The sequence below is a fragment of the Catharus ustulatus genome, chromosome 23, assembly GCF_009819885.2.
Source record: "Catharus ustulatus isolate bCatUst1 chromosome 23, bCatUst1.pri.v2, whole genome shotgun sequence".
Classification (NCBI taxonomy): Eukaryota; Metazoa; Chordata; class Aves; order Passeriformes; family Turdidae; genus Catharus; species Catharus ustulatus.
This window is the reverse complement of record NC_046243.1, coordinates 6,629,655-6,655,010: the sequence shown is the minus strand read 5'-3', so window position 1 is coordinate 6,655,010 and position 25,356 is coordinate 6,629,655. Positions and strand designations below refer to the sequence as shown.

Sequence of the window (25,356 nt, the reverse complement as noted above, 5' to 3'; positions counted from 1 at the left end):
AGGGACTGCAGCACTCCCCAGGTGTGTCAGGACCTGCTCACCCCCAGCCTTGGCTGGCTCCACTCCCTGCACAGAGGGAGCACTGCCCAGCTCCCATCCCAGCTCCAGCCCAGCTCCCATCCCAGCTCCCATCCCAGCTCCCAGCCCCATCCCAGCTCCATCCCAGCCCCATCCCATCCCCATCCCAGCTCCATCCCAGCCCCATCCCAGCTCCCATCCCAGCTCAGCCCCCATCCCAGCTCCCAGCCCATCCCCATCCCAGCTCCCATCCCAGCCCCATCCCAGCCCCATCCCAGCTCCCAGCCCATCCCCATCCCAGCTCCCAGCCCATCCCCATCCCAGCTCCCATCCCCATCCCAGCCCCATCCCAGCTCTCATCCCATCCCCATCCCAGCCCCATCCCAGCTCCCAGCCCAGCCCCATCCCAGCTCCCATCCCAGCTCCATCCCATCCCCATCCCAGCTCCCAGCCCAGCCCCATCCCAGCCCCATCCCAGCTTCCATCCCATCCCCATCCCAGCCCCATCCCAGCTCCCAGCCCAGCCCCATCCCAGCTCCCATCCCAGCCCCATCCCAGCTCCCATCCCAGCTCCCAGCCCAGCCCCATCCCAGCTCCCATCCCATCCCCATCCCAGCTCCCATCCCAGCCCCATCCCAGCTCCCATCCCAGCTCCCATCCCAGCCCCATCCCAGCTCCATCCCAGCTCCCAGCCCAGCCCCATCCCAGCTCCCATCCCAGCCCCATCCCAGCTCCCATCCCAGCTCCCAGCCCAGCCCCATCCCAGCTCCCAGCCCCATCCCAGCCCCATCCCATCCCCATCCCAGCTCCCAGCCCAGCTCCATCCCATCCCCATCCCAGCCCCATCCCAGCTCCCAGCCCAGCCCCATCCCAGCCCCCATCCCAGCCCCATCCCAGCTCCCATCCCAGCCCAGCTCCCAGCCCATCCCAGCTCCATCCCAGCCCTCAGCCCAGCCCCAGGGCAGAGCTCTCCTCATCCAGCCCCCCCTCAGAGCAGGGGGCTCAGGTGAGGAAGGAGCTCTCTGGACACAGCCTCCCCCAGGCCAGGCTGGACACAGGCTTGGAGCAGCCTGTTCTACTGGAAAGTGTCCCTGCCCATGACAGGGGTGCAATGAGATCATCAGGCACTGCAACAGCTCCCAGGGGATGGTCAGGGCCCCAGGAGCTCCAGGAGCATTTGGACAATCCTCTCAGGGATGCACAGGATGGGATTGTTGGGGTGTCTGTGCCAGGCCAGAAATTGGATCAATGATCCTTGGGGGTCCCTTCCAACTCAGGATATACCATGATTGTGAGATGAGCTTTGAGGTCCCTTCCAACCCAAACCATTCCATGATGACTCCACAATGTGGCACCAGGCAGCTGAGCCACAGCTCCATTCTGTGCAAAGTCATCTCCAAGGTCACCACCACTGAACACTTTCCTCTGCCAGGGCAATCCACAGACTCACAGAATCATTAAGGTTGGAAAAGACCTTTAAGATCATCAAATTCAGCTGCTGCTGAGCCAGCACCACCATCAGCTCACCACAAAACCATGTCCTCAAGTCCCACATCCACACGTTTTTGAACACTTCCAGGGATGGTGACTCCACCACAGCCCTGGGCAGCTGTGCCAGGGCTAGATAACCTTTCAGTAAAAAATGTTTTCCTGACATCCAACCTAAACCTCTCCTGGCACAATTTGAGGCGGTTTCCTCTTCTCCTGTCACTTGTTCCCTGGGAGCAGAGCCCTGGCTGAATCCTCCTGTCAGGGAGTTGTAGAGATCATTCTTTTCAACTCAGCCCATCCCAATGACACTTGTTCTCCATTCCTTAAGGACAGAAAGGTGACACATAATAAGTTGGTACAATTTGAAGAGATTTAAGATATTTCCATATTCACTTTTTTGGCTTTCTCCTGGAAATCCTCTCTGCATGGAAGGTGAGAAGGTTTCCAATGCTCTTCATTCACTCAAGAGACTCCTGGCAGCTCTCAGAACTTGCTCTGTGTGTGGCTGCCCTGATCTGCTAAAACCTGGCTCCCATCTGACTGGGAATGAGCTGCTTAGGGAAATGTGGGATATACAGAGAACTCTGAATGACACCTGGACTTGGATGCTGGGAAAGAGCCCAGGGCTGTGAAGGTGAATGAGCAGCACTTTCCCCCTTCCCCTCCTGCTGATCTTTACCCTGGGCCCCTTCCCCATGCCCAGCATGAGGGACAAACCTCTCTCCCTGTCAGGAGCAGGGTCACCAACACCAGATGGTGCCAGGCCAGGCCAGACCTCCTCTGTGCTGCATCCAGTGGCAGGATGAATAGAAATCATCTAAATCCCTTGAGGGGGTTGATATCACAAATATTCCACTTCCAATCCACAGAACTGCAACACCTTGGGAACAGAGCATCCAAATTAAAGAACCATGGAATGGTTTGGGGTAGAAGGGACTGTGAAGACCCCCCAGAACCCCCCATGCCATGGGCAGGAACACCTTCCACAATCCCAGGTGGCTCCAGCCTGGCCCTGGACACTTCTAGGGATGGGGCAGACACAGCTTCCCTGGACATGTCATTAGGAGCATGAATTGCAGGAAGGGTCACTTGTTCACTGCTGACACAACAGCTGCCAGTTCTCAGCTGTTCCTCAGTGCTGAGGAACCCCCCAGCACAGGCCAGCCTGTCAGGCACAGTTCTGCCACTCAAAAATGCAAAACCCCTCAACCCCCCTCAAATCTGTGACTTCAGTCCAGCACAAAGGGCAGTGACTGTGCCTGCATTTGATATAAAAAGGCTGAAATCCTTTGGAAAGCAGGAGTGGGAAGTGCCTGCACAGACAGGAGATCATCTATCAGTGCAATTACAGTGTAATTAAAGCCTCTCAGAAACGACAGCTCCTGGAGTAAATTCTAAAGTAGATTATTCCATGCTTCCAATCCCCCAGCCCCAGCTCTTCAGGGGGATAATTATGCAGCTCCCATTATTGCTGTCAGAGAACTGCAGTTTGTAAAGGGAAGAACTGAAATGCAGAGACACAAAGGCCCCAGCTTTGAAAGCTCTTTAGATGTCTAATTGCAGCTGATTTTGATTTTTTCAATCAAGCTGAGCGATTTTTAGATTTTTAAGTGTTAAAAAGAAACCAAACCAGTTTTAAACCATTGCACCCTAAGGAAGCTCTTTCTTGAGGGGTTTCTTTTCTGTACTTTATAGCTCCTTACATGAGAGAAGGGATGGGACAGGACTGACAAATTTGTGCTGGATGTGTCCAATCAGTCACAGTGGTGACATTACAGCTTAGCAGAGGTGAAGCCTGTCAGCCTGGATAGGAGAGGGGAGAGATGGAAGGAAGAGTCAGACAAAAGGAGTTAGAGAGGAGGAGGAGAAAAAGAAAAGAAACAAGGAGATGCATGTCCAGAGAGTTCCCAGAGAAGATCATCAGTCACAGCTGGGGCAGCCACAGGGTCAGGATTTACGAAACAGCCACCCAAAATAATCCACCACAGAGAAAAGAGCTTGGGCAGTAAAACATGGTCTTGAGAAATGGCACATAGCAACTGGAAAATCCAGTTTTTGTTTCAAGTGGTTTGATTTTGGAAAAAACATAAGACTTTTTTCTACCTAAGGGAAGTTTTTGCCAAAAAAATTCTGTAAATCTGGAGGATTTCAGCAGCATTGAGACACCAATGCTGATAAGCATAATTTAAACTCAGTGTGCTCCAAAACCAGATTTCATGGAGTCACAGAATTGTTCAGGCTGGAAAAGCCCTCTGAGATTGAATCCAGCTGATCTCCAGCAGTGCCAAGGCCACCACTGACCCCTGTCTCCAAGTGCCACATTCACACAGCTTTTAAATTCCTCCAGGGATGGGGACTCCAGCCCTGCCCTGAGCAGCTGTGCCAATGCCTGAGCACCTTTTCCATGAATAAACTTTCCCAATATCCACCTTGAGCCTCCTCTGGCCCAGCCTGAGGCCGTTCCCTCGCCTCCTGTCCCTGTTCCCTGGAGCAGAGCCCAACCCCCCCTCACTGCCCCTCCTGTCAGGGAGTTGTGCAGAGCCACAAGGGCCCCCCTGAGCCTCCTTTGCTCCAGGCTGAGCCCCTTTCCAGCTCCCTCAGCTGCTCCTGGTGCTCCAGCCCCTTCCCAGCTCCGTTCCCTTCCCTGGACATGCTCCAGCCCCTCAATGTCTTTCTTGTTATGGGAGCCCCAAAACTGCCCCCAGGATTGGAGGTGTTGCATTTCCAGCGTCTCCATATGGACTTGTTTGCAGAAGCTGAAATTAAAACCAGATTTGAGAACAGTCCCTGCACTGTTAACAACACCAGTGCCATGGCACTGACCCTAGGGAAGCTCCTGAGCCATCCCAGTAACCACAACACCTGCCCCTCCTCTCAGAGACTGCAGAGCTCTGCTTCACCACCAAATTCCAGGCTAGAAATGGAATAGCAACAAAAGAGATTTTTAAAGGTTGTTATTTTAAATGGAAGAAAAGATAAATAACCACTAATGCTGCAGCTACTGTAGCCACAGACTTTGATATTCTGGTGGTGCTGGGCTGATGGTTGAACTCAATGAGCTTAATTAAATGTCTTTTCCAGCCTTAACAATTATAAAATTCCAAGATTATTGTTATTCCTGCCCACCAAACTGGCACTTTTGGAGACTAACTTTTGCTACAGCCAAAAACCCTGCAGCTCTCCAGGGAGGCCAAGCATGAGGATCAGTAAAGGGAGCTCTTGGGCTGCCATCCTGTTCGAGGACTAGAAAAACTGAGCATATAAATGTGGTCTGAAGGAGTTTTCAGAGGACTGAGACAGAACAGCCCAGGTGACACAAGGAGCACTGACTGCACTGGGAACACCAGGCCATGTCAATAAACCATCAGCCCCAGCTGCACAAAACTCAAGCCTATCTGTTTTTTTTTGAGAAACAGCTGAGAATAACATGAACTGTTGTTACCTCCCCTAAGGAACCTCAATGCTCTGACATCCCCAGACCTCAGCAGATTGTGCAACCCTGTGTTCAGAGCTTTTTCCATCAGCTGTGACCACAGGCTTCCCAAAAAAGTCCTGCAGGATCCAAGCCACAGTCAAGACACACAGAGAGTGTCACTGTTGATTCCCCACTAGTGCAACTTCATTCCCAAATTCAGCACAGGAAAAATGAGCAACAGCCCCAGGGAAGGATGAGAGCACCTGGAACTGCAGTGATGGGGTCCCCAAAACAGAGAGTGGCTTCACCCTGTAGAAGACCCAAGTGTCCAAACAGGCAGTGACCTGAGGGACAGCATCCAGTTCTTTGTGCATAACCAGCATGGCCTGGATACCCAATTATTGCCTTGCTAATGACATGTGCATGTCATTAACTGTCCCAAAAGTCACTTCACAGAGATGCTCAGGCCAGAGCAGCCAACCAGAAGCTCTCTGCATTCTGATTTACTGCTTGAAGTACACAAAGGTTGTGTTCAGGAGCCTTATCTAAGGAACCTCCCCCAAATTTAGTCCCTTTAAAGTGACACAGGATGGCTGCAGGATGGGTCTCACCAACACAACTCCCTGACAGGAGGGAGCAGCCAGGTGGGGTCAGGCTCTGCTCCCAGGGAGCAGGGACAGGAGGAAAGGCAACTGTGCCAGGGGAGGCTCAGTTTGGATATTGGGAAAATTTCTTCATGGAAACAGTTGTCAAGCCCTGGAAGAGGCTGCCCAGGGCAGTGCTGGAGTCCCCATCCCTGGGAGTGTTCAAAAAAGGTGTGGATGTGGCACTTGAGGACATGGGGCAATGGTAGCCTTGGCCATGTTGGGGATCAGCTGGATTCAATCTCAGAGGGCTTTTCCAGCCTGAACAATTCTGTGACTCCATGAAATCTGGTTTTGGAGCATGCTGAGTATAAACCATGCTTATCAGCACTGGTATCTCAACACTAATGAAATCTTCTTTTCTCCATTGCTATTCAACAGAAAATCAGGAAAACACCAACAGCTTCAATACAAGTTTCTCAATGAAATTTAGGACAGGTAAAGAATGGGAAATGACTACACTGAGACTCACACAGGAACCTCCCAGTGAATTTGACTTGGAAACAGCTCCTGGTTGTTCCTACCCCTGGAAAAGGCTGGTAGTTGTGATAGAGATACTGATGATAAATGCACTGAAGTAAATTAATTCCACCCAAGCCAGGCAGCCTTGAGTGAGCAATGCTGGCACCCACTGATTCAAGATGGATAAGGTGGGATTTAAACTCTCCATGCCCTGCTGGGAGCTGCAGGAATTGTTCAAACCACCACAGTGCACAGCACTCTCTGGACTGTTCTATTTTCATACCTACCAGGTGGCCTGGAATAATTTTTCCAATAAACAAGGAAAGGAAGCTTTTCCACAGATCCCTGCTGAACCTGCCCACTCCCAGCTCCCTGCTGTGCCCTGATCACAGCTCTCCCCACAATATCCCCAGTGATTCTTGCTGTCCTGAACCTCCTACTGTGCTGCCTCAGGCTCCCCACACTGGGCTGGGCACGAGTGATCACGGCCACTCTGTAGGACCAGACCTGCAACAACAGCCAGCAGCACCAAGGAGAAACTTTTCCTTCCACAACTGCTCCTCTCACAACACAAAACAGGTCACTGGGTTCCTGGCAGCTCCTGACACCTGTACCAGGTTCAGGTCAGAGCCAGCCAGCACATTATCTGGAAGATGGACAGATCAGATCAATCCTGACTCCTTGGGAAGCAGCCTGAAGCCTGTCCCCATCCCAGCAGGGTCACAGCCACCTTCCTGGCTCTGACAGCTCCTGGTTTGCCATCCAGGAAAAGCTCCCCTCTGCCTACTCAGGCATTCTCTCAATTTTGACTACTGGTGCCTATTTTAGCAAAGCCTGGCCTTGGGCTGGGCTCACAAGGGTATCTTCTCAGGAGCCCTGAGGCAGAACATTCTTGGGGAGCCACAGGGCTCTGCTCCCCACTGCAGTGGCTCAGTGGCACCTCCAGGCAGCTTTGGTGGGTCCCAGAGCCTCCTGCAGAGCTCAGATCAGACCCACTCCAGTACAGGAACACAAAAATACAGAATCATGGCATCCCAGATTATCCTTAGTTTGGAGAACTCCCAGAGATCCTCCAGTCAAACTCCTGGTCCTGCAGAGACACTCCAACAATCCCACCCTGAGCATCCCTGGCAGCACTGTCCAGCTGCTCCTGGAGCTCTGGCAGCCTCAGGGCTGGGACCATTCCCTGGGGAGCCTGGGCAGTGCCCAGCACCCTCTGGGGAGACCCTATAAGCCAGGTTTGATTTCATGTCCTAACTCTGGAAACAAGAAGTGAGGACAACTCCCTGTGCACAGCCAGCACCGGGTGGCCATGCTGTCACCCATTTCCTTTGCTCCCACAGCTCCCAAGAAGACACTCAGAGCACTTTGCTCTCTATTGCTTAATTATTCTGAATGTGAACCCACCCCAGCACCCTGAGCTCTCTGTTCATCTCTTGTGGGTTGTACCCCAGTGTCAGGAGTCCAGCAAGGTCATCCAGCCCCAGTAACACCCCAGTATTCCCCAGGGATCTCAACTCACATGAGGGATCCCAGTGTTTGCCTGGCTGTGCTGTTCCAACAGCCCCTTCCCAGAGCATTCCCTTCCCTACCCTCCATCACACAATGTGCTGGTTGCCCAAGCAATGCCTTCTACCATAAAACTGAAATATCTGATGAAATAAAAGCTTTCCAACCTCACCCTGTGGCATGGCAAAGAGGAGGAAAGAAGGAACTCCCACAGTCTGTCTATATTGTACTCCCATTGGCATGGGAAGCCAGACAGAATCTCTCCACCATGAACAGCATCCTCTGGGCCCTCTGCCCAAAGAGCTTTGTTAAAGGTGATTTGATACAATAATTATTACCTAAGACAGACTGGTTTTCCTACGAGTGAAAGGTGCACTTCTCATGGGGGAACCACAACTCCACCTTCATGGGGGATGGAGTGACCCTCCTTGAGACCTGCCCAGCCAAGAACTTGTTTGGCACAGACAAGGCCCCTCTGCCTCTGACCAGCCCAGCTCCTGACAGGTGGCAGGATGGGAAGTGAGAATCTCTCCAGGGAGAAGCCACACTCTTCTTATCAGAAGTCAGAGTCAATTTTGAAACAGGAGTCTTTACCTTCAGTGTCAGGTTGTCCACCAGAGCAATCATGGAGTTCTTGAACAGAGTAGCTGCTGTCAGAGGTCTCTTGGTGACTTCAGTGATGCTCAGTTTCCCTTCAGGCCACATCATCTTCAACACAGGGTTGGAGCTATGAGAGAGTCTCTTTAATTGCAGTCTCCCAGCACAATCCAACAGTTGGTTTCTACCCAGACCCACTGCTGCTTCCAGCTCACAGGGCATCACCCAAACCAGGGGGACACTCCTGGGCACAACATTTTGTGCTCTTAAGAGCAAATTCAACCGAACATTGTGGAAAAACAACCAGCACATTCTCCCTTCAGATCAGGATGTGCAGGAACAGGACAGTGAAAATCCCACAGAGTGATCCATCAAAGGCAGGGGCTGCCTCACTGGCACAACAGAGAGAATTTAATCAACACAGAGGAGAGCAATTCCCACACCACCCTCCCTTAGAACCTGTCACCTGTGTTCAAGCTGCATTTCTGCACCTCTCTTGATATATAAAGTAATTTATACACTTCAGCCTGTATTTTGAAGGGTTCAGGGTGAGGTAAACTGGCCCTGATGGATGACAAGAGTTCAGGAACAGACAAAAACTAAGCACATTTACTGCAATCCAATGGGCAATTTGTCACAGGCTTTAATGTGCTGGAAGTGGTGTTTGGGAACAGGATTTTCCAGAGACTTCACAGAAAACAGGCTAAATCTGATAAAACCACACAGCAAATATTTTGCAAGGTTTCTGGTCAGTGGGTTTCTGGTCAGTTGAAAACAGGAACAGTGGGACTGCTCAGGGAGCAGAGCCAGTCAACCTAAACTGCAGACCAATTTAACACCTGCACAGGTAAACAGTGCCCACCACTGCAGGGTGTTTGTGCCCACTGTCCTTTGAGCAGAGCCCCTGAAAGCTGCAGAATACAAAATGAGGACATGTTTAATGCCAGGTAAAGAAAAACAGCTCCATGGGCACTTCCACCCACATTCTGATAGGATTTCAAATCTGCTTCTCAAGGCAAATTTTTCTTGCTCAACATGTGACCTCATGGTTTGCACTTCTCACATCACTGCAGACATGAAAGGATTCAAAACTATCTCCCCATTTTCTTTCAGAACAGGGTGTTTTAGGTGAGGCCAAGGATATCTTTGTAGACCAAAGCTTCCCAGTATCTTTAGCACTGATTGCAGAGCAGTGATGGTAAATCTGCAACAGGTTAATGACAAATCAGGCAGCACAAGCAAACTCTGCACTGTCCTGATTGCACAATCAGTTGGTTGAAAAAAAAACCACTTTAAATTCTGTTCAATTAAAGGCTGCATCAGAACAGAAACCACATGTACAGAAAAAGGACTTTAACCTGAAAAATCCAACTAACAGCCTCTGGTCACAGGAGATGTACAAAGATCAAATCCCAAAGCAATGTGTTTATTCACACACACTGAAGACAGAATCACTGAAAACCTGAGTATCTGATAGCATCACTCCACAAAAAAGGATTCTGACAAATCAGATTAAAATTCACCTCATTAATATTCTTACCTGTTGTACATGAGGCGTTTGAAGTCTTGAAATAAAGTGTCCTTGTTTTTGTCAATAAATCCAGTGACTGAGTAACTAAAAAATAAAGGAAAAACAGAGTTAATTGCAAAGTAGCCAAGTCCTTCTGTGAGCTGCTGGTAACTGGGGAATCAGCATCCCTGCACTTCTACAGACACAGCAGATGCTAATCCAGCCCAGCTCCCAGCCTGTCACGAATTGCTGCAGGAGCAGAGTGTGAGACTTGGATCCTTGGGCCCAGCTCCCACCTCCAGCAAAGGAACAACACAAGTGGCTTCAGAGAGTCCTGGAGATGGGCAGGAGCTGCCTGAGACGCCTCACAGCACTTGGCCAGGGGAAAGATGGCCCAAATTCAGGAGTTACACTCAGGATTCTGTCTCCAAACTGAGTGTGTGTGTTTGTGTTAAATCCTAGAGAAGTTCAGGTTTGTTTTTCAATCTGTGCAGTCTGCCCCTGGCTTGGTGGAGAGAGTCTGAATTCCAGAGCAGCCTCTGAGTAGTGACTGGGGAGCTCCCCTGGAAATCAATGCACACAGAAACACACACACTTCAGACTCCTTCCCTCCTCTATTCCCACAGGAACACCACTCCAGGAGGTCACTGTTTCAGGGTTTCACTCTTCTCCAAGTCTCAGTACTCTGTCCTCACAGAAAAGGTCCAAAATCTCCCCATTCAGTGACTCCCACACAGATGTTCCCTGAGCTCCAAAAGCCACCCTGTGAAGCTGCACCCAACCTGCAGCTCTGGGATCAACCCACAACCTGCAAATCCCTGTACAGAGCCATCCTCAAATCACAGAGTCATGGATATGACCTTCTAAAAGGCATCCAATTTCACCCTTTCCACTGTCCCAGGCTGCTCCAAGCCCCATCCAACCTGCCCTTAGAGACTGCAAGGGATCCAGGGGCAGCCACTGCTGCTGTGGGCATCCTGTGCCAGAGCTTCCCCACCCTCAAGTCTTAGAGCTCCATGTAAGATCTGAGCCTGAACTATCTGTGATTCCTTCCACATTTCAGTTTTCTTTTACACCATTTCTCAGCCACTGGCAGAAGGTTCAATCACTAAGACAGCACCTGTATTTTCTCCTCCAAAACCCCTGAAATCAGGGATGTCTGTCAGGAATTGCTCAGCAAAGACTCCAGAAGATAACCTGCTTGTGCTACATGGGCTCCAGTCTGATCACACTGGTTGTCCTTGGAAATTAAAGTAAAATTAATCCCAAGGTAAAAGAAATCATGAATTATTCCCTCAGTAACTGCCTTTCTTCTGACATGGGAAGTTACACAAATCCTAAACCATTAAATGACTCCAGTGACATTCCACACAACAGTTTTCCCAGCAAATGGTTTCTACCATGTGCATCCTTCACTTCCACTCACTCTCCCTTCCCACTGCTGTCACCTCCTGCACTTGTTCCTGCAGGTTCCAGACAAGCACTTCCCAACCCTCCTGCAGGTTATCACTCCCCTGTGCTTCCAGCCTGCTCCAACTGATTGGAGAATTTAAAGCCAGAGTTATATAATCACACCAAACAGATGTCTAAACCACATTTTATTAGCTCAGTGTAGCTTTCCTGCATAAACACTGCTGCCTTTTTTCCCTTTTTATTCCCCCTGGAGCACTGCTCTCTCCTCACCCCCCACACCTCACTCTCCTTTTGTTTCACTCCAAGTACAAATTCCCACTCTGTAGAGCACGGCACCAGCAGAAGATTTAAATGATAAGCAAGCACTGCACCCTGTAATTGTGTGTGACAGCTATTCTGGCTTGCACCAGAAGCAGCAGTAAATCAGAATATTGTACCACTTCAGGGCTGCTGGGAAGACAGAAATAGAAGGTGCAACTTTATTTCTGAAGGAAACTCACATCACATCTCCAGCGTAGTGCTTGATCCGGAAGTCTCGGTCGAACTCCAGCGTTTTGTCCGTGGCACAAAGCTGAAATAAATTCACATACATTAAAATACCACCCATGGATTGACATTAAAACATCACCCCTGGATTTACAAGCTCCATGGAAGAGCAACCTGCCTTCCAAACAGCACTGGGAACTACAGGAATTCCACTTGCTATGTGTATGTGCAGACGTGAAACTCACTGCTGGAAATGTTTCCATGCATGCACTGTACGAACATGTGCTTGTACAAATGAAGCTGCAAGAGCCTATAATTTTATGAAGAAATTGATATTATCTCAGAAACACCATTATGCAAAAAAGAACACTCGTGCCTATAGAGAAACACTGCACCCACGAGTTAATTTATTACTTTTTAAAGTCTTCCTTTGTGCTTTTTGCCATTGCAGTGTAACTCCTCTGCAGAGACATGGGCCAACTGCCATGACAACAGCAAGGCTTGTTCAGCCCCAGATCCCTCCTGGTCATCTGACACCCCTCAAACAGGAACCCCCCCTTGCAGATCCACTGCTCCAGGCTCAAATTTCCATCCCATCCCATCCCATCCCATCCCATCCCATCCCATCCCTTCTGTACAACAGAAGATGTCCAGTGCCACGTGGCAGCTGTTCAGCAGCAGTGGCTGTAACACACTCATCCCTTCTGGAATAGCAGGAGCCAAAAAATCCATCAGGGTTGGCTTAATTAGAAAGGGAGTATGAGATAAGAATGAGGATTTTGTTATAGGAGGATGAATTAAGTCTTTGCAGGCAGCATTTAACACCACTGAGGGCTATGAGCAGATATCTGCTATCCACAAAAAGTCCCGAAGAAATAAAAGAGGAAATTAGCACAGCTATGCAGAGGAGGAGGGATGATTAGGAGCAGGGAGATACACTCCAAAAATTCACCTGTGTCCAAGAATACAAAACAGATTGGCTCAAACTGTAGGCACAGATTAAAAAAAAAAAAACAAAAAAACAGAATATATTTTACACAAAAATAATCACAAGTAGGAGCCCAAGGAGTGTGAGTACCAAAGTCCCCAGGAGGTCCCAGAGGTGTGGGAAGTCCAGCATGGCAGGGACAGGGAGCACCAGGAGCTGCAGAGCTGATGGATGACCAAGGTACAGCAGAACATAGAGAAAATGAAGAAATGAGGCAATACCAGGAAAACAAAGCCACTTTTCTTGCTGCAGCTTTGTTCCCAGCATGGGGCTGGGGAGTGCTTTTTTCAGCACCCAAACACACAGCTCAAACCAAGTCAATAAAAGGGGTAAATACCAAATGGCAAAAGAAATGTGTCTGTGCTACCAGACAGGGCACAGCTGGCAGCACAAGCTCCTCCTAAAGCTCTCATCCAGCTCTGGAGAGGCTGGAAGGAGCCATAACACAGCAACCAGGGATTTAGGAGCCATAACACAGCAACCAGGGATTTTGTTGTTTGCTGGTTTGGCTTTTCCAAAGGAGTGACTCTCTCCAAACTTTGTGTTTCCTGGACAAAGCTGCTGAAATTAATGAAAAAAAAAAGAACAGCAAGTCCATTAATACAGTGGATCATCTGCTGGGTTTCTGTGAGCCCTTCCATGAGGCTCCTCACTGACAGCTCACAGCACTCAAGGGTGAATAAAGACAAGAGAAAGGTGTTGGAAAGATGGGAAGCCTGTGGAAGCCTGCCCTGAGTCTGTGCTTTCACAGCATCTGCAATGAGCCATAATCTGAGGGCAATGGGAAGGTCATGGGGCTGGGTGGGGACACTTAATCACTGAGGGCTGACTGGGAAGAGCTGTGGGAGACACCCGGAGCTAAATGAGGGCAAATCAGGACAAATGAATCCTCCCAGCAGGGGAGGGATTCCCTCTGAGAAAGAGCAAAGTTCACAGGAACTGATGGGCCCCAAACCTCCCTTCCTGACTCAACTGGGATCTTAACTACCCTCCTTCACCTCAAAAAGGACACGGAGAACTGGGAGAGGCTTAAAAGGTGAACCCATGCCCTGCTGACTGACTGCCCCGGGAGGATGGGCCAATGAACTCAGCTTCCCCAGGCTAGGAAAGAATGCCCAGAGATGATGGCAAAAAACGTGGAGATGATGTAGTGGAAGACAAAGAGAACTGTGTTTTACTATTTAAAAGCTAGGAGGTGAGAGGGGTAATCTACAATGGAAAAGGGAGGAAGGAGGGAAACAGGGAAGAAGGAGCTCTTCAGTTGAGTTCTCAGCTGTGGAATTCTTTGTCAATTTAAAAACCAAGAAAACGACATAAAAAACCCTATTAGGGAGACAGGAGATTCCTGGGCTGCAGGTCCCTGGAGAATGGGAGCATATCAAGTTATCAGTACACATCTGGCCCATACTGGGCTCTCACTTGGGCATTCACCACTGGCCAGTGTCTTGAGAGACACAACATCAGGTGGACTGGAATGGACCTTCTGATACTCTTCCCTTCACCAGTTTGCTGAGACTGACACTCTCCACAATCTGAAGATTGAGGCATTCATGGACTGTCTGTCACTGCACTTGATCCTTCCCAAGCAGAATATCAACAGAAAAGAAATGCAACTTGGAGAAGTTGAGAAGGGCCACCAGAACAGCACACATCTACACATGCAGACTGGCATTAGACAAACAGGAGAACACCCCATGCTCCAGGAACACAACACTGTGCCACAAATTCTGCTGGTGGAAGTGTTCACCAGTATTCTCCTGGCTCCTTTGGCCTTCCCCAGGACAAGGGCACCGGCAGCATGGAGCAGCCGGGTACACAAAGTAGGACACGACTATTTAGAGCACCACGGCCCCCTAGAGCTTCTCCACATGGAGCCTGTGTGCAGTGTGCTGTGCAGGGAGCAGTGGAGCATGAACTGGGCTGAGGGATGGGAGCTGTTCCCAACACACACACTCCAACTCTTTGGGAACAGCTCCCATCTGTGTGGAACTTTACAGGACCCGATGGAACCAGCGCAGTCTGCAAAGGCAGGGCAGGAGATGGAACCAAGCCCTTTGTTTTAATCCAAGTTAGAAGAGCCTGGCTCAGGAGGCTCAGGCCTCTCACAGCAGTTCTGGGTGGGACTGAGGAAGAGCTCTGAGATGCTGGAATGTCTGCAGAGGTGTGATGGGGAGAAAAAATAATAATTATGCTGAGAGGTTTATGGGTCAATGTTTTCAAGGCTCTATTGATTTAACTAGAAATCAGCAAGGCAGGCAGATCCACCAGCCCCTCCATAAACATAATTTATAGCAGAATTCCTTGTCTCCCTCTTAGGCTGTGCAGGCAGTTTCTGACAACGCCACCTCCTGCTGAGGAACGCTGCAGCTGGCAATGCTGCCCTTTAATGTCTCCTTGCTGGGAGGGGACTCCCGAAGGCGAGGACTTGAGCAGATTTTATTTTTAAATGTTCATTTTATAGCCTCCCATAGCACCTCCTGAAATTCCATCCCCTTCTGCCACTGCACTAAAGGACCACCTGCTCCCTCTGTGGCAGAGCCCCTTCCCCTGGGCAGACGTGGGAGCAAGGACAGAACAGAAACCAAACTCCTCTCTCTACATGCACTGACAGCTCCAGAAACTGGCCCACTCCCCCAGCACCCCACTGCAGAGGATCCCAGCCTCCATCCCACACACTGCCACTGAAGGAAGCAGCTTGCATTCAAACATGAACCCAGGCCAGGCCCCACAGTTGTTTTCAGGTGGGTTTTCTCAGAACATTCCATGTCACTGCTCGAGCAGTGAAATCTGGGTCAACACTGGAATGAAGCTCCCTGTCCCCTCCCTGAGCTCGGGTGCACGTGGCAGGTGAGACATCAGGTGTGCTGCAGCACAACTGCATTTAAGGAAAGCAACATCTGGGAGGAAAAAGCAGTTTTGGTTTACTTTCATCCTGGCCTCTCCTCAGACAGCCCCAGCCAGATCCATTGTTTATCTTGGGCCTCCCGAAGGCAGCCTTTAGCACATATCTTACACAACCAGGCTAATTTGGTATTTCTGACCTACATAAAATATTGTGCTGGGGTGGGAGGGAGCAGGGGGGACCAGCATTCTGAGCCATACATTTCAGACAATGTTTCTGAGTAGAGAGACATCAATAAACTAACAGCCCTTATTTGATTAGTCTGTGTGAAAGATTCTCAAATTAATCAGGCTGGTGACCATTTTGCAATCTGCTGCCAAGTGAGGAATAAATGAAGCCTTTTAATTCGCCCATTGTAGCCCAGACAAAGCCAGGCGAGGGGCCGGGGTGCTCTGAGTTGCAGTGGGAGACGAGCATGTTCTGCAGCCAATGATGATGAAAAAAGCCCAAATCACAGCGCTGTAATAATGCAGGAGTGTGAATAATTTCACTGTCACTATGTATTAGAGCAGCCTGGGAAGAACAACACGTGGGCTGAGCCGGCGCATCGATTGGTTCCAGATGACATCATGATATGTCAAGGCACGAGCTCAGGCTCCTTTTATCCCGAATAAAAGGGATGAGCCACTGCACATGCTGGAGCTCCCTCTGCCGGCTTCCTCTGCGGCTGGAGCTGCTCCGGGCTCTTCAGCTCACACTCAGCTGCAGTGATTCCAACCCAGCCAGCCCTAAACCCCGTTTCCTTGTTCCATTCCCGCACAGAACGTGGGGGAGGGACGGCAGAGGACAGCAGGGTCTGCGGGTTACCTTCCTGCTGGAGAAGTGTGCGTGCTTCCCCAGTTTGGTGTTGAGGGCATCGAGGAACATCTCATCTGTGACTTTCCCCACATTCATGCAGGCATCATCCAGAATGGCAATGATCCCTTTGTGCTGCTGCTCCACCAGGTCCACAATAACCTGGTTGTTGAAGTAATCAATCTGCAGGAAACAAAGGACAGAGGTGTTGGTGACCTTGGCTGCAGAAATGGGAGGGTTCCAGTGCTGGCCATAGCAGTCAGTGTGACAGCAAGGAGCAATCAGCTCTGAATGTGCAGATCTCTAATTCCAGATAAAGCAGGCTACTCTCCTACACTGAACAGCAAAGGAAGTTATTTTTCAAACCCCTCAGATACATCTCAAGACCTCTGCTGCAGAATGCCCTTTAAAATGTCTTTTACAGTTCAGCTGTGTGAACTGCACATCCTGGCCTTGGCATTCTGAATAGAATTTGAACAGGAAAAAACAAAAGTTTTACGTGTTACTATCAACAACTAGAAAAACCCATAAGCACTCAGCACAGAAACCACAGTTATGTGTGTGGCATCAGAGAGGTGCCACAAAAGGTTTCATCTCAGACCTGGAGTCCCTTATTTTCCCAAGGAGACGTGGTGAGGTGACTGGGGAGCTCCTGCTCCAGCCTGATCCCAGCCTGGCAGGGACACAGATGTCCCATTGACTGCAGCAACTTCAGATCCGGGACTTGTGCTGGTCCATTGACCTCACATCGACCTCTCCCTCCCCTGCCAAAGCACTCACATGCTTCCAGGGAATTCCCTCTCGCTGGTACTCCTCCTGCTCCTGCTTCAGAACCAGCTGAATGAAGAGCTGTTGCAGCTTTTCATTGCAGTAATTAATGCAGAATTGTTCAAAACTGCAAAAACACGAGAAGAAAAGGTGATGAGTGTTCTGGGAAAGGCAAGGCCACAACACTGGGCTTAGAAGGTGGCTTACCTGTTATTGTCAAATATCTCAAAGCCATAAATATCCAGGACCCCAATGACTGTGTTCTTGCCATGCACTGTGGTGTCGTAGTTCTTCACCTCGATGACATCGTTGATGTGTGTCACAATCCAGCAGAAGAGACGCTCGTAAATGGCCTGCAGGAAACACACACTGAGGGCTCCTACCTGCAGCTGCCTCAGCTCTTCCCAGGAAATTCAACACAGCTCATTCCAGGCCTCCACCAAAGCTGCAGGTCATGTTCTGCTGAAAGTGAGCAGCTACTGACTGAAGAAAATATTCTATGGAAGTATTCTTTTCTTTCTTCCAAAACTCATTTATACCAAGTCAAAATCCCAGTGAGGTCACTGGGTGCAGCAGTTCCCTAATTTGATTCCAGTCAGCTTTTCAGCTGCCTAATAAGTACCACTCCTGAGAATTATTTAACAATAGTGAAGAGCAAGAGAGAGGTCAGTCACAGAAACCCAACAACTGAACACAATGACAGGAAAATAATCCTGTTCACCTTTCATAAAGATAATGTTCTGTAAGCAGAGGTATCTTCAAAGTCTTCATGTTCAAAATGTGCTGTGAAGCTGGGTAAATACATTATCTCAGGAAAAGAAGTCAAGTTAATAATCAATGACACTCGTAACTTCATTCATTCCTCTCTTATAATTTAATTTCTTAGCAGAGGAGGAACAATTGTCACTCCTGCCATCAGTACTCCCTTCTCCCCTGTCAGGGGGTTGGAATGAGATGGTCTTTAAGGTCCCTTCAACCCAAACCATCCTACAGTTCATTAAAAACTTTTTCTAAGTAACACTTTGTTATTCAGGTTAAATAATCTGAATTGTAGATGTTATGGTTCCGCTCTTTGAATTTAACTGCAAAATGAAGTGGAGGATCCCATCTCACAGCAAATTGCTCCCTGTATGACACATTTGCAGATGCCAGCCCAGCCTGCAGCCAGACCCCTCCTCAGTGTGCCTGGCACTGCTGCCTGTGGGAGCTGGATCCCTGCTGGAAGGGCAGGGATGGGCAGGTGCCACAGACCCTTACAGAACTCAGAACTCAGAGAGAAATCTGCAGGATGTACAGCAAGCCCTATGCTTAGTGACCCACCCAAGAACCCTTCTGGGACTGAGCACTGAGAAATTCTGGTAGCAATGCCACCCTGTTCTTTGCTGCACACCCCAACCCAGGGGAAGGGCAGCAGGGATGTGTGTGGGTGAGGGGCACACAGGCAGCAGAGGAGGGCACTGAACGCACCTTTGCAAAGGCGTCCCTGCCGTAGGTGGCCTCCTGCTCCGTGTGCTGTTTGTCGATGACGTCCCTGCCCGTGGCCACTGTCCGGAACAGCAGCGCCTTCTCCACCAGCTCGGCCTTGGTGGACAGGAGCTCAGCAATGACTGACACCACCTTGCTGTTCTCGATGATGGGAGTGTCTCCATCCACACAGAACTTCAGGTTCCCCTGCAATTAGCAGCATTTCTCCATCTGCCCTTTACTAACAGGGACCAGCAGACCCCAAGTCCATCTATTTTCTACCTGCTGTTCCAGGCTGGAAATCTCCTGACACACTGGAAGAGGTGCCATATCCACACCCTCAAACCTCCAATGTCAGTTGGAGCTGCTTTGGAGCAGGAAAGGCTTTCTCAAAGCAAAGTATTCCTGCTCAGTGTTCAGCTCAGCTTTAGGGACAAATGACATCAAACACTTTCCCAGATTTAATCAAACACCATCCCAAGATTCAGAGTGCAGGGACAGGGAATTGCACCATGCATGCAAATGCTGGATGTAGCATTTGTCTTCACTGCAGCTCACCATTGGCTGGCAGTGCCCTGGCAGTGCTACTGCCACAGAGGCAATGGGAATGGGCTGGGGAAGCTGAGGTCAGTGCCAGTGGGACTGGACTGGCAGCACCCCACCAGCACAGCTCTGCTCCTGGCTACCTTCTGTGCCAGGATTAAGCAGTGACACCCCTTGGTGATCCACAGCAGAGGGTTGTCCCCCAGCTGCCTGCATGGCCCCACTCAGCTCTGCCTCCCTTCCTTCCTTCTCAGCCCCCATCCCAAGGAGTAGAAGGAACTGGAATAAAGCTGTTCTTTGCCACCCTCCTCCTGCCCACCTCTTTCCTCAGGGAAACACAAGCGCTGAGCTACAGGGACACTGTGCACTGTGCACTGTGCAGGGCAGGAGGCTCTGTGACTCCCAGGAGGATCCACAAAAAGGAAGGATCTCCTCAGCCTCAGAACACAAAGAATTAAGAGGTCTCATGTGTTCCCTGTGCTCAACTTGCACCATGAAGTGAAGCAGAATCACTGTGGTGAAGGTGAGTGTGAGCTCCTATCCCCTCACTGCCAAACCTCAACAGTCCCTTTTTCAGAATATTAAACAACTCCCAGTACTTAGTGGTATGCCTGGTTTAGGATCTGGAACATGCAGGAATACATGTGATCATCACTGCAGTGCCCTGTTCCAGCAAGGACTTTCTCTCACCACTGGAGCTGTGAACTGGACACTCATGAGCCTACCAGAGCTTCCAAGGGTTTCTGCAACATGACAATCAGAGCTGCTGGCAGTACAAGCACTCCTGAGGAACCAGGGAACCAGGGATGGGTTCAGGGATGGATACCCATGGGCAGGAAGCTTACCAGGTGCAGAATGGCTGCCACAATTTTGTAGACAGTCTGGATCTCCTCCTGCTTGAAGCCAATCACCTTCATGGCATCAGCGACTGCCTTGAACTCGGCCCCATCGTTGATGGAACACTGAGGGGAGAGAGAAATTTGGGATGGGGGGGTTTAATGGGAGTCAGCTGGGAGGGAGCAGGGATTTCATAAGCCCATGGGAAAGAGAGATACACTTTGATGTTTCTCAGAGGCAAGACACTGTCATGAGGTTTCCCAGCTTATTCCAATGCCATCTTGTGTACTTGGACACTGAACCCTGCATTGCACACACGTATTCTGGCAGCAGAAGACACAGAAATCCACCACAGCACAATAAATTTCCCAGTGGAATTTGCCGAGAAAGACTTCATAAAAAATCCCAGAAGAACAGGGACAATTAGTGCAGTCACAGACCCTCTGAGCAGAGGCTGCAGAGCACCAGCAGGAGATCTCTGTTCTCCACCAGTTCTCTGTTCAAGATCAGCCTCTCCCTCCCTCCCTGCAGCCTCCTGGGTTTGCTTTCAATGCACATTTTTTGACAGAATCATCTGGTACGGGAGAATACTCAGGGTTTCTGCAGCAAAGTGCAAGCACCTAGGAAATCAGAGAACCTTGGTCTGGACCCTGCTTGAAAGGGACAACACTAGGGACAACTCCAGATGTATCTGAAGTGTTAAGGATCTTGTTGTCTAAAACCTTTATGGGTTTGTTGCCTTCTTTCCTGCTCAGAGTTCCCCCTTGAGGACAAGACAGACATGAAGTCTCAGTGCTTCAGTAAGCCAAAGATCCTGCTGCAAAAAAAATTACTCCTATTGGGTTTTTGCTCCAGAAGGCAGTTTAAGGTACCCATTATAGAGCATGGAAAGTTTGCTACTGGTAATGGGTCAAATATCCACACCTGCATTAATTAATAAATCATTTTATTGCTGTTTATAAACAGACACATGCAGCATGCACAGGTATATTTGTATATTTGAAGCAGAATAGAAGTATATATTTTCTATGGTCCTAAGTACACTCGAGCTTCATCTTGTAGTGCCAGAAACTACATTACAAACAACACAACTGTGTCACCTTTCTATATTCATCCCTGACCTCAACTTCTGCTAGCTCAGCAGTGCTTTGGGCATTTCCAGCAGCACTTGCAATGTTAAGCTGTCCTGGGTCCCTCAGCCCCCTCACCTTGAGCTGTGCCCCAGGGCAGATGTAGCTGTAGGCTGATGCATCCTTCTGGAGGTGCAGAGAACGCAGGAGCTGCTCAGAACCTCCCTGCAGGAGCTGCATGAAGAGAGTTTTAAGAAATGGTGAATAAAAAATAGAACATTCTTCTTTTTTTCTGTCTCTTATTCATCTGCTTGACATGAAAAATTATGAAATTATTAATTACTGCTGCAATATCTGGAGCACAACGTGCAAGATGCAGGGCCTGCACTGGTGCAGGGCTCTGCCACCACAAATCACTGTCCTTTAGAGTCACAACTGTATAAAAACCAGCCTGAAGCCCTCACAGACCTGTTCACACCTGTGCCTTGCCACAGCTGTGCCTTGGCAAGCACATTGCCCACACAGAGACAGAGACTTTTCCTCCTGAAATGACACATCCGTAAGGAAAGTGCTAACGTGCCATCATGGAGTACTGAAAAAGTGGGAAAAAAATAAACAAACAAACAAACCTCCCCTTCCCTCAGTGCAGAATCAAGGTTATACTAACAGGCTGACCATATCCTCCAAAGGACACACAGAGAACCACCACACAATGTGGAAGACATTAAAGAACATCCAAAAAATCAAAAAAGTCAATTTGGTGTTATAAAACTACTTCCATATGGACTAAAGGCCTCAAGAGAAAATAGAGGGATTAGGCTTACTGCAAATAAAACAGTGAGTCAAAGTCTAATATCCTACCATATTTGTTTAGTCAGCCTCCTTTTCAGTTTACAAATGTGTTAATATGGGACTGGAGGATAGAAAACAATCCATCTTCCCAGGCTCCCTCCCAGCCCAGGCCCCCGCAGAGAACTGAGGAACCCAAGATCACCCAAGATGCTGCAAAACACATGAGAGGGTGAAAGCCCTGAGTGCTCTGCCCACAGTGTCTGGGAAACTGGGGACAAGTCACTGCTCCAGCAAAGGAACACAGACCTGGTAGAAGGAGTGGAAGCTTCGTTCCCCGGGCTGCTGCACGATCACACGGGACTGGGGGAACAAAGCACAGAGCAGAGTGTTAGTGGGACATCAGCACCACCCACAGCACCAGGCCACCCCAAATCCAGCCCAGCTCACACTTAGGCTCTTGGGAATACTATCACACACATGTGACCCTGGAGCTTGAGGTCTACAGTCAAAAGCACCAGCTTGTGTAACTGCTGCAATGTCTTGCTTCCACCCAGGAGTCCCATGTGGGAACCACAGGGTTGCTTTCATGGAAGAGTCAAATAAAACATCATTTTAATTTTAGAACTATTTAATCACTGGAAATTAAAACCAGGAGTCTGCGACTACAGATAAATGCTCAGGGCCTAGTGGTCACCACTCCTACACCCCCAGGACAGGCTGCCCACAGCATCCAGCTGTACAGGGAATGCTCTGCCCTGACACAAGAGCCTTGTTTTAAGGAGCCATAGCTCCATTCCAGAATCCTCACTCCAGACCAGAGGAAAACAGCACAAAAAAGGGTAAAATGCAGCAGACATTCAGCCAACAAGCAATGTGTCCTTATTTTATGCTACAAGTTTGAACTATATGAGGAGTGATGAGGAACAAAGCTGAGCAGGGGATGTTTAGGTTGGGGATCAGGGAAAGGCTTTTCCCTCACTCAGAGGGTGCTGGGCACTGCCCAGGCTCCCCAGGGAATGATCCCAGCCCTCAGCCCTGAGGCTGCCAGAGCTCCAGGAGTGTTTGGACAGCACTGCCAGGGATGCTCAGGCTGGGATTGCTGGGGGGTCTGTGCAGGGCCAGGGGCTGCACTGGATGATCCTGGTGGTTCCCTTCCAGTCCAGGATATTCCATGATTTGATCTGTCCCTGCTGCAAAGCCACTGTCTGTTACTGCTTGTATTTGGGCCAGAGTCTCCACTGCTTTCAAATGGAAACAAATTTAACTTGGGAGAAGTTAAGAATATGAAATAAACAATCAGGATAAATAAATCATCAGGATTTAAGTCACGGCAGCTGCAGTCCCAGCCCTCTTTTTACATCAAAGTATCCAAGTTAAATGTTTGGGTTTGTTGTTTTGTTTTTTAAAATAAAGTGTTTATTCTGAAAATAGACTTCAGGGAAATAAGGGGATAAGTAAAAAAGAAACACAAACAAAAAAGGGTGTTGGCAGATGCGGTCAAACACATAATCAAAGCCAGACGTGTCTCACACAGCAAGAACTGTTAACGGCTCACGCCTGAGTTCTCCAGTTTTGCATATTCCAATGTTTTCAGACACCACTTAATGGCACCAAAAAATAATTGTGCTCAGGATCATTTGGAATATATAAAAAAACCACTACCAACAGCTCACCCGAGGCTGTGGCATTATTCCAAAATAACACTCCTCAAACACACTTGCTCCCTCCAGCCCTGGAAATCTTCTCCAGCGAGAGCTCAGTGCAGGAATTACAAAGCAGGAGCTGTGCAGAGGGTAAAGTGTATCCAAAATAAAAACTGAGATTAAACTTCCCACAGCACCACAGACAAAATCCTCTGGGTAACACAGCCTGGTTTCTGGTGAGCTCTGGCAGTCCTGGTGGACCATTCCCAGCACTGCAATGACTTTCCTGACTCCTGAGCCCTGGATTTGTTTTTCTGTGCCCTCATATCTCACCTGCTGCACGTGTGAATGGAAAACTTTCTACTGGCAAAGCCCAGATTGCAAAAGTAACTCCAGCAAAGGCTGTGACCCTGGAAGGGAGGGTGCCTTACCTTTTCTAGCAGGTAATTATTGATGTGCCCACCTATGGGGTCTCCCTTGAAATCAAAGTTGATGTCCATGTATTTTCCAAAGCGGCTGGAATTGTCGTTGCGGTTTGTTTTGGCGTTGCCAAAGGCCTCCAACACACAGTTGGATTTCAGCAGGATGTTCTTCACTCTGCAGCAGGGATGGATAGATGGAAAAGGGAACAGGGTAAGACTTCAACACTCACACCATGGGATTTTTTTTCAATGACAGCAGTGGTGCTCTTTGATGGCTGATTTGTGCAGATGTGGAAGACATCAGCAATCCCATGGGAAATCAGCTGGGAGCTGTCAGCAACCAAATGCTCTTTGGTTCAAAGAGCAGACCCCCACCCTGAAATCAGCACCAGAAATTCAGCTTCTATACACATTTGAGCTCTGAAACCAATTTTCTGAACTCTTTTTCAAGTCATTTTCATAAGTTCATTTGGGGTAGGTTTAAGTCTGTTTCTGCAGAGAGCCACATTCTTTGCTCCAAACTTCTACTCCAGGACAGAGAGGGACATTTTGCAATTCAGAATCATATGAGCCTGGAAGGTCATGGAATACACTCCTTGCACTCCACATGGTGTTCTAGCCCACCCAAATTTCAGGCAATTTGCCCCAGGAAAAGCGATTTAGAGTAATTTAGGTTGGCAAAGATCTCTAAGATCCTTGAGTCCTGCCATTAGATGGTTGATATTGGCTGGATGGTATTTCTGATGCTGTTTTGATTTTGAAAGTTTGAACTTTCAAAATAAACTTTTCAATGTGATTTCAGCAATTAATGCTGCAAAATTCCCAGAGTAAAAGCAGTACCTGAAAATGTTAAGTATAAATCAGCACATACAAGAGACCATCTGATAACGTGGTGCTACACAGCCCACAGAAAGAGATCATAAACAGGAGAATTTCCCTTCTTTTCCAGCCCAGGCCTTACCTCTCCACCTCAGCCCTCTGCCCGGGGTTGGTGATGGCTGCTATGTACTGCATTATGTATTTACTGGCCTCAGTTTTCCCAGCCCCGCTTTCACCTGGGGGCAGAAACACCACGGTGACCAAAGAGATGAAAAAAAGCAAAACAAATCATTGGACAGAAGACCTCAATTCTACCCCAACAGTGCCTGGGCAGTTTGATATTTTCTTTTTAAAGCAATCTTTGTTTGCACTTGGGACATTTTCTAAACACAGCCATAACCCTGCCTGGCTGCTGCTGCTGCTGGGCTGACTTTGAGCAATTGTGCTGAGAGATTCCACAGGTCGGGAAAAGGGCTGGCACACAGAGGATCAAAGGAATATTGTTAGAGGAGAAAGCCTGGCCTGCAGCAGCACAAGGGGCCACTGTTCAGCACCCCAGCCCGGGGCTCTCTCCTTTCAGAGCTGCCCAAGCACGGGAACATCAAGAAAACGAAGTGCCAGGATCCAGCCAGGGATCACTCTGGTACCAGCCCTGCTCCCACTGCTGGAGCCATGGCCTCTCCAGTGGAGCAGGGAACAAACAGTGGCCAGTCAGGGCAGTGACAGAAATCAGCAGCACCTGAGGAGAGACAGGCTGAGTTCTGCTGA

General features: G+C 49.2%; 1 protein-coding gene across 3 annotated transcripts in view; it reads right to left on the bottom strand.

Moving 5' to 3' along the window:
• MYO1D (myosin ID) overlaps positions 1-25,356 on the bottom strand; it is a 154,544-nt gene that overhangs the window by 93,999 nt on the left and 35,189 nt on the right. For all 3 annotated transcript variants that reach the window (XM_033078838.2, XM_033078839.2, XM_033078841.1), the window contains exons 3-14: positions 24,731-24,824; positions 23,779-23,944; positions 22,011-22,064; positions 21,051-21,146; positions 19,851-19,967; positions 18,466-18,669; positions 17,206-17,351; positions 17,011-17,125; positions 16,243-16,413; positions 11,560-11,630; positions 9,677-9,751; positions 8,134-8,266 (exon numbers count right to left, since the gene is read on the bottom strand). In XM_033078838.2, coding sequence (XP_032934729.1) covers positions 8,134-8,266; positions 9,677-9,751; positions 11,560-11,630; positions 16,243-16,413; positions 17,011-17,125; positions 17,206-17,351; positions 18,466-18,669; positions 19,851-19,967; positions 21,051-21,146; positions 22,011-22,064; positions 23,779-23,944; positions 24,731-24,824 — 1,442 coding nt within the window. The remainder of the gene's footprint in view (positions 1-8,133; positions 8,267-9,676; positions 9,752-11,559; positions 11,631-16,242; positions 16,414-17,010; positions 17,126-17,205; positions 17,352-18,465; positions 18,670-19,850; positions 19,968-21,050; positions 21,147-22,010; positions 22,065-23,778; positions 23,945-24,730; positions 24,825-25,356) is intronic.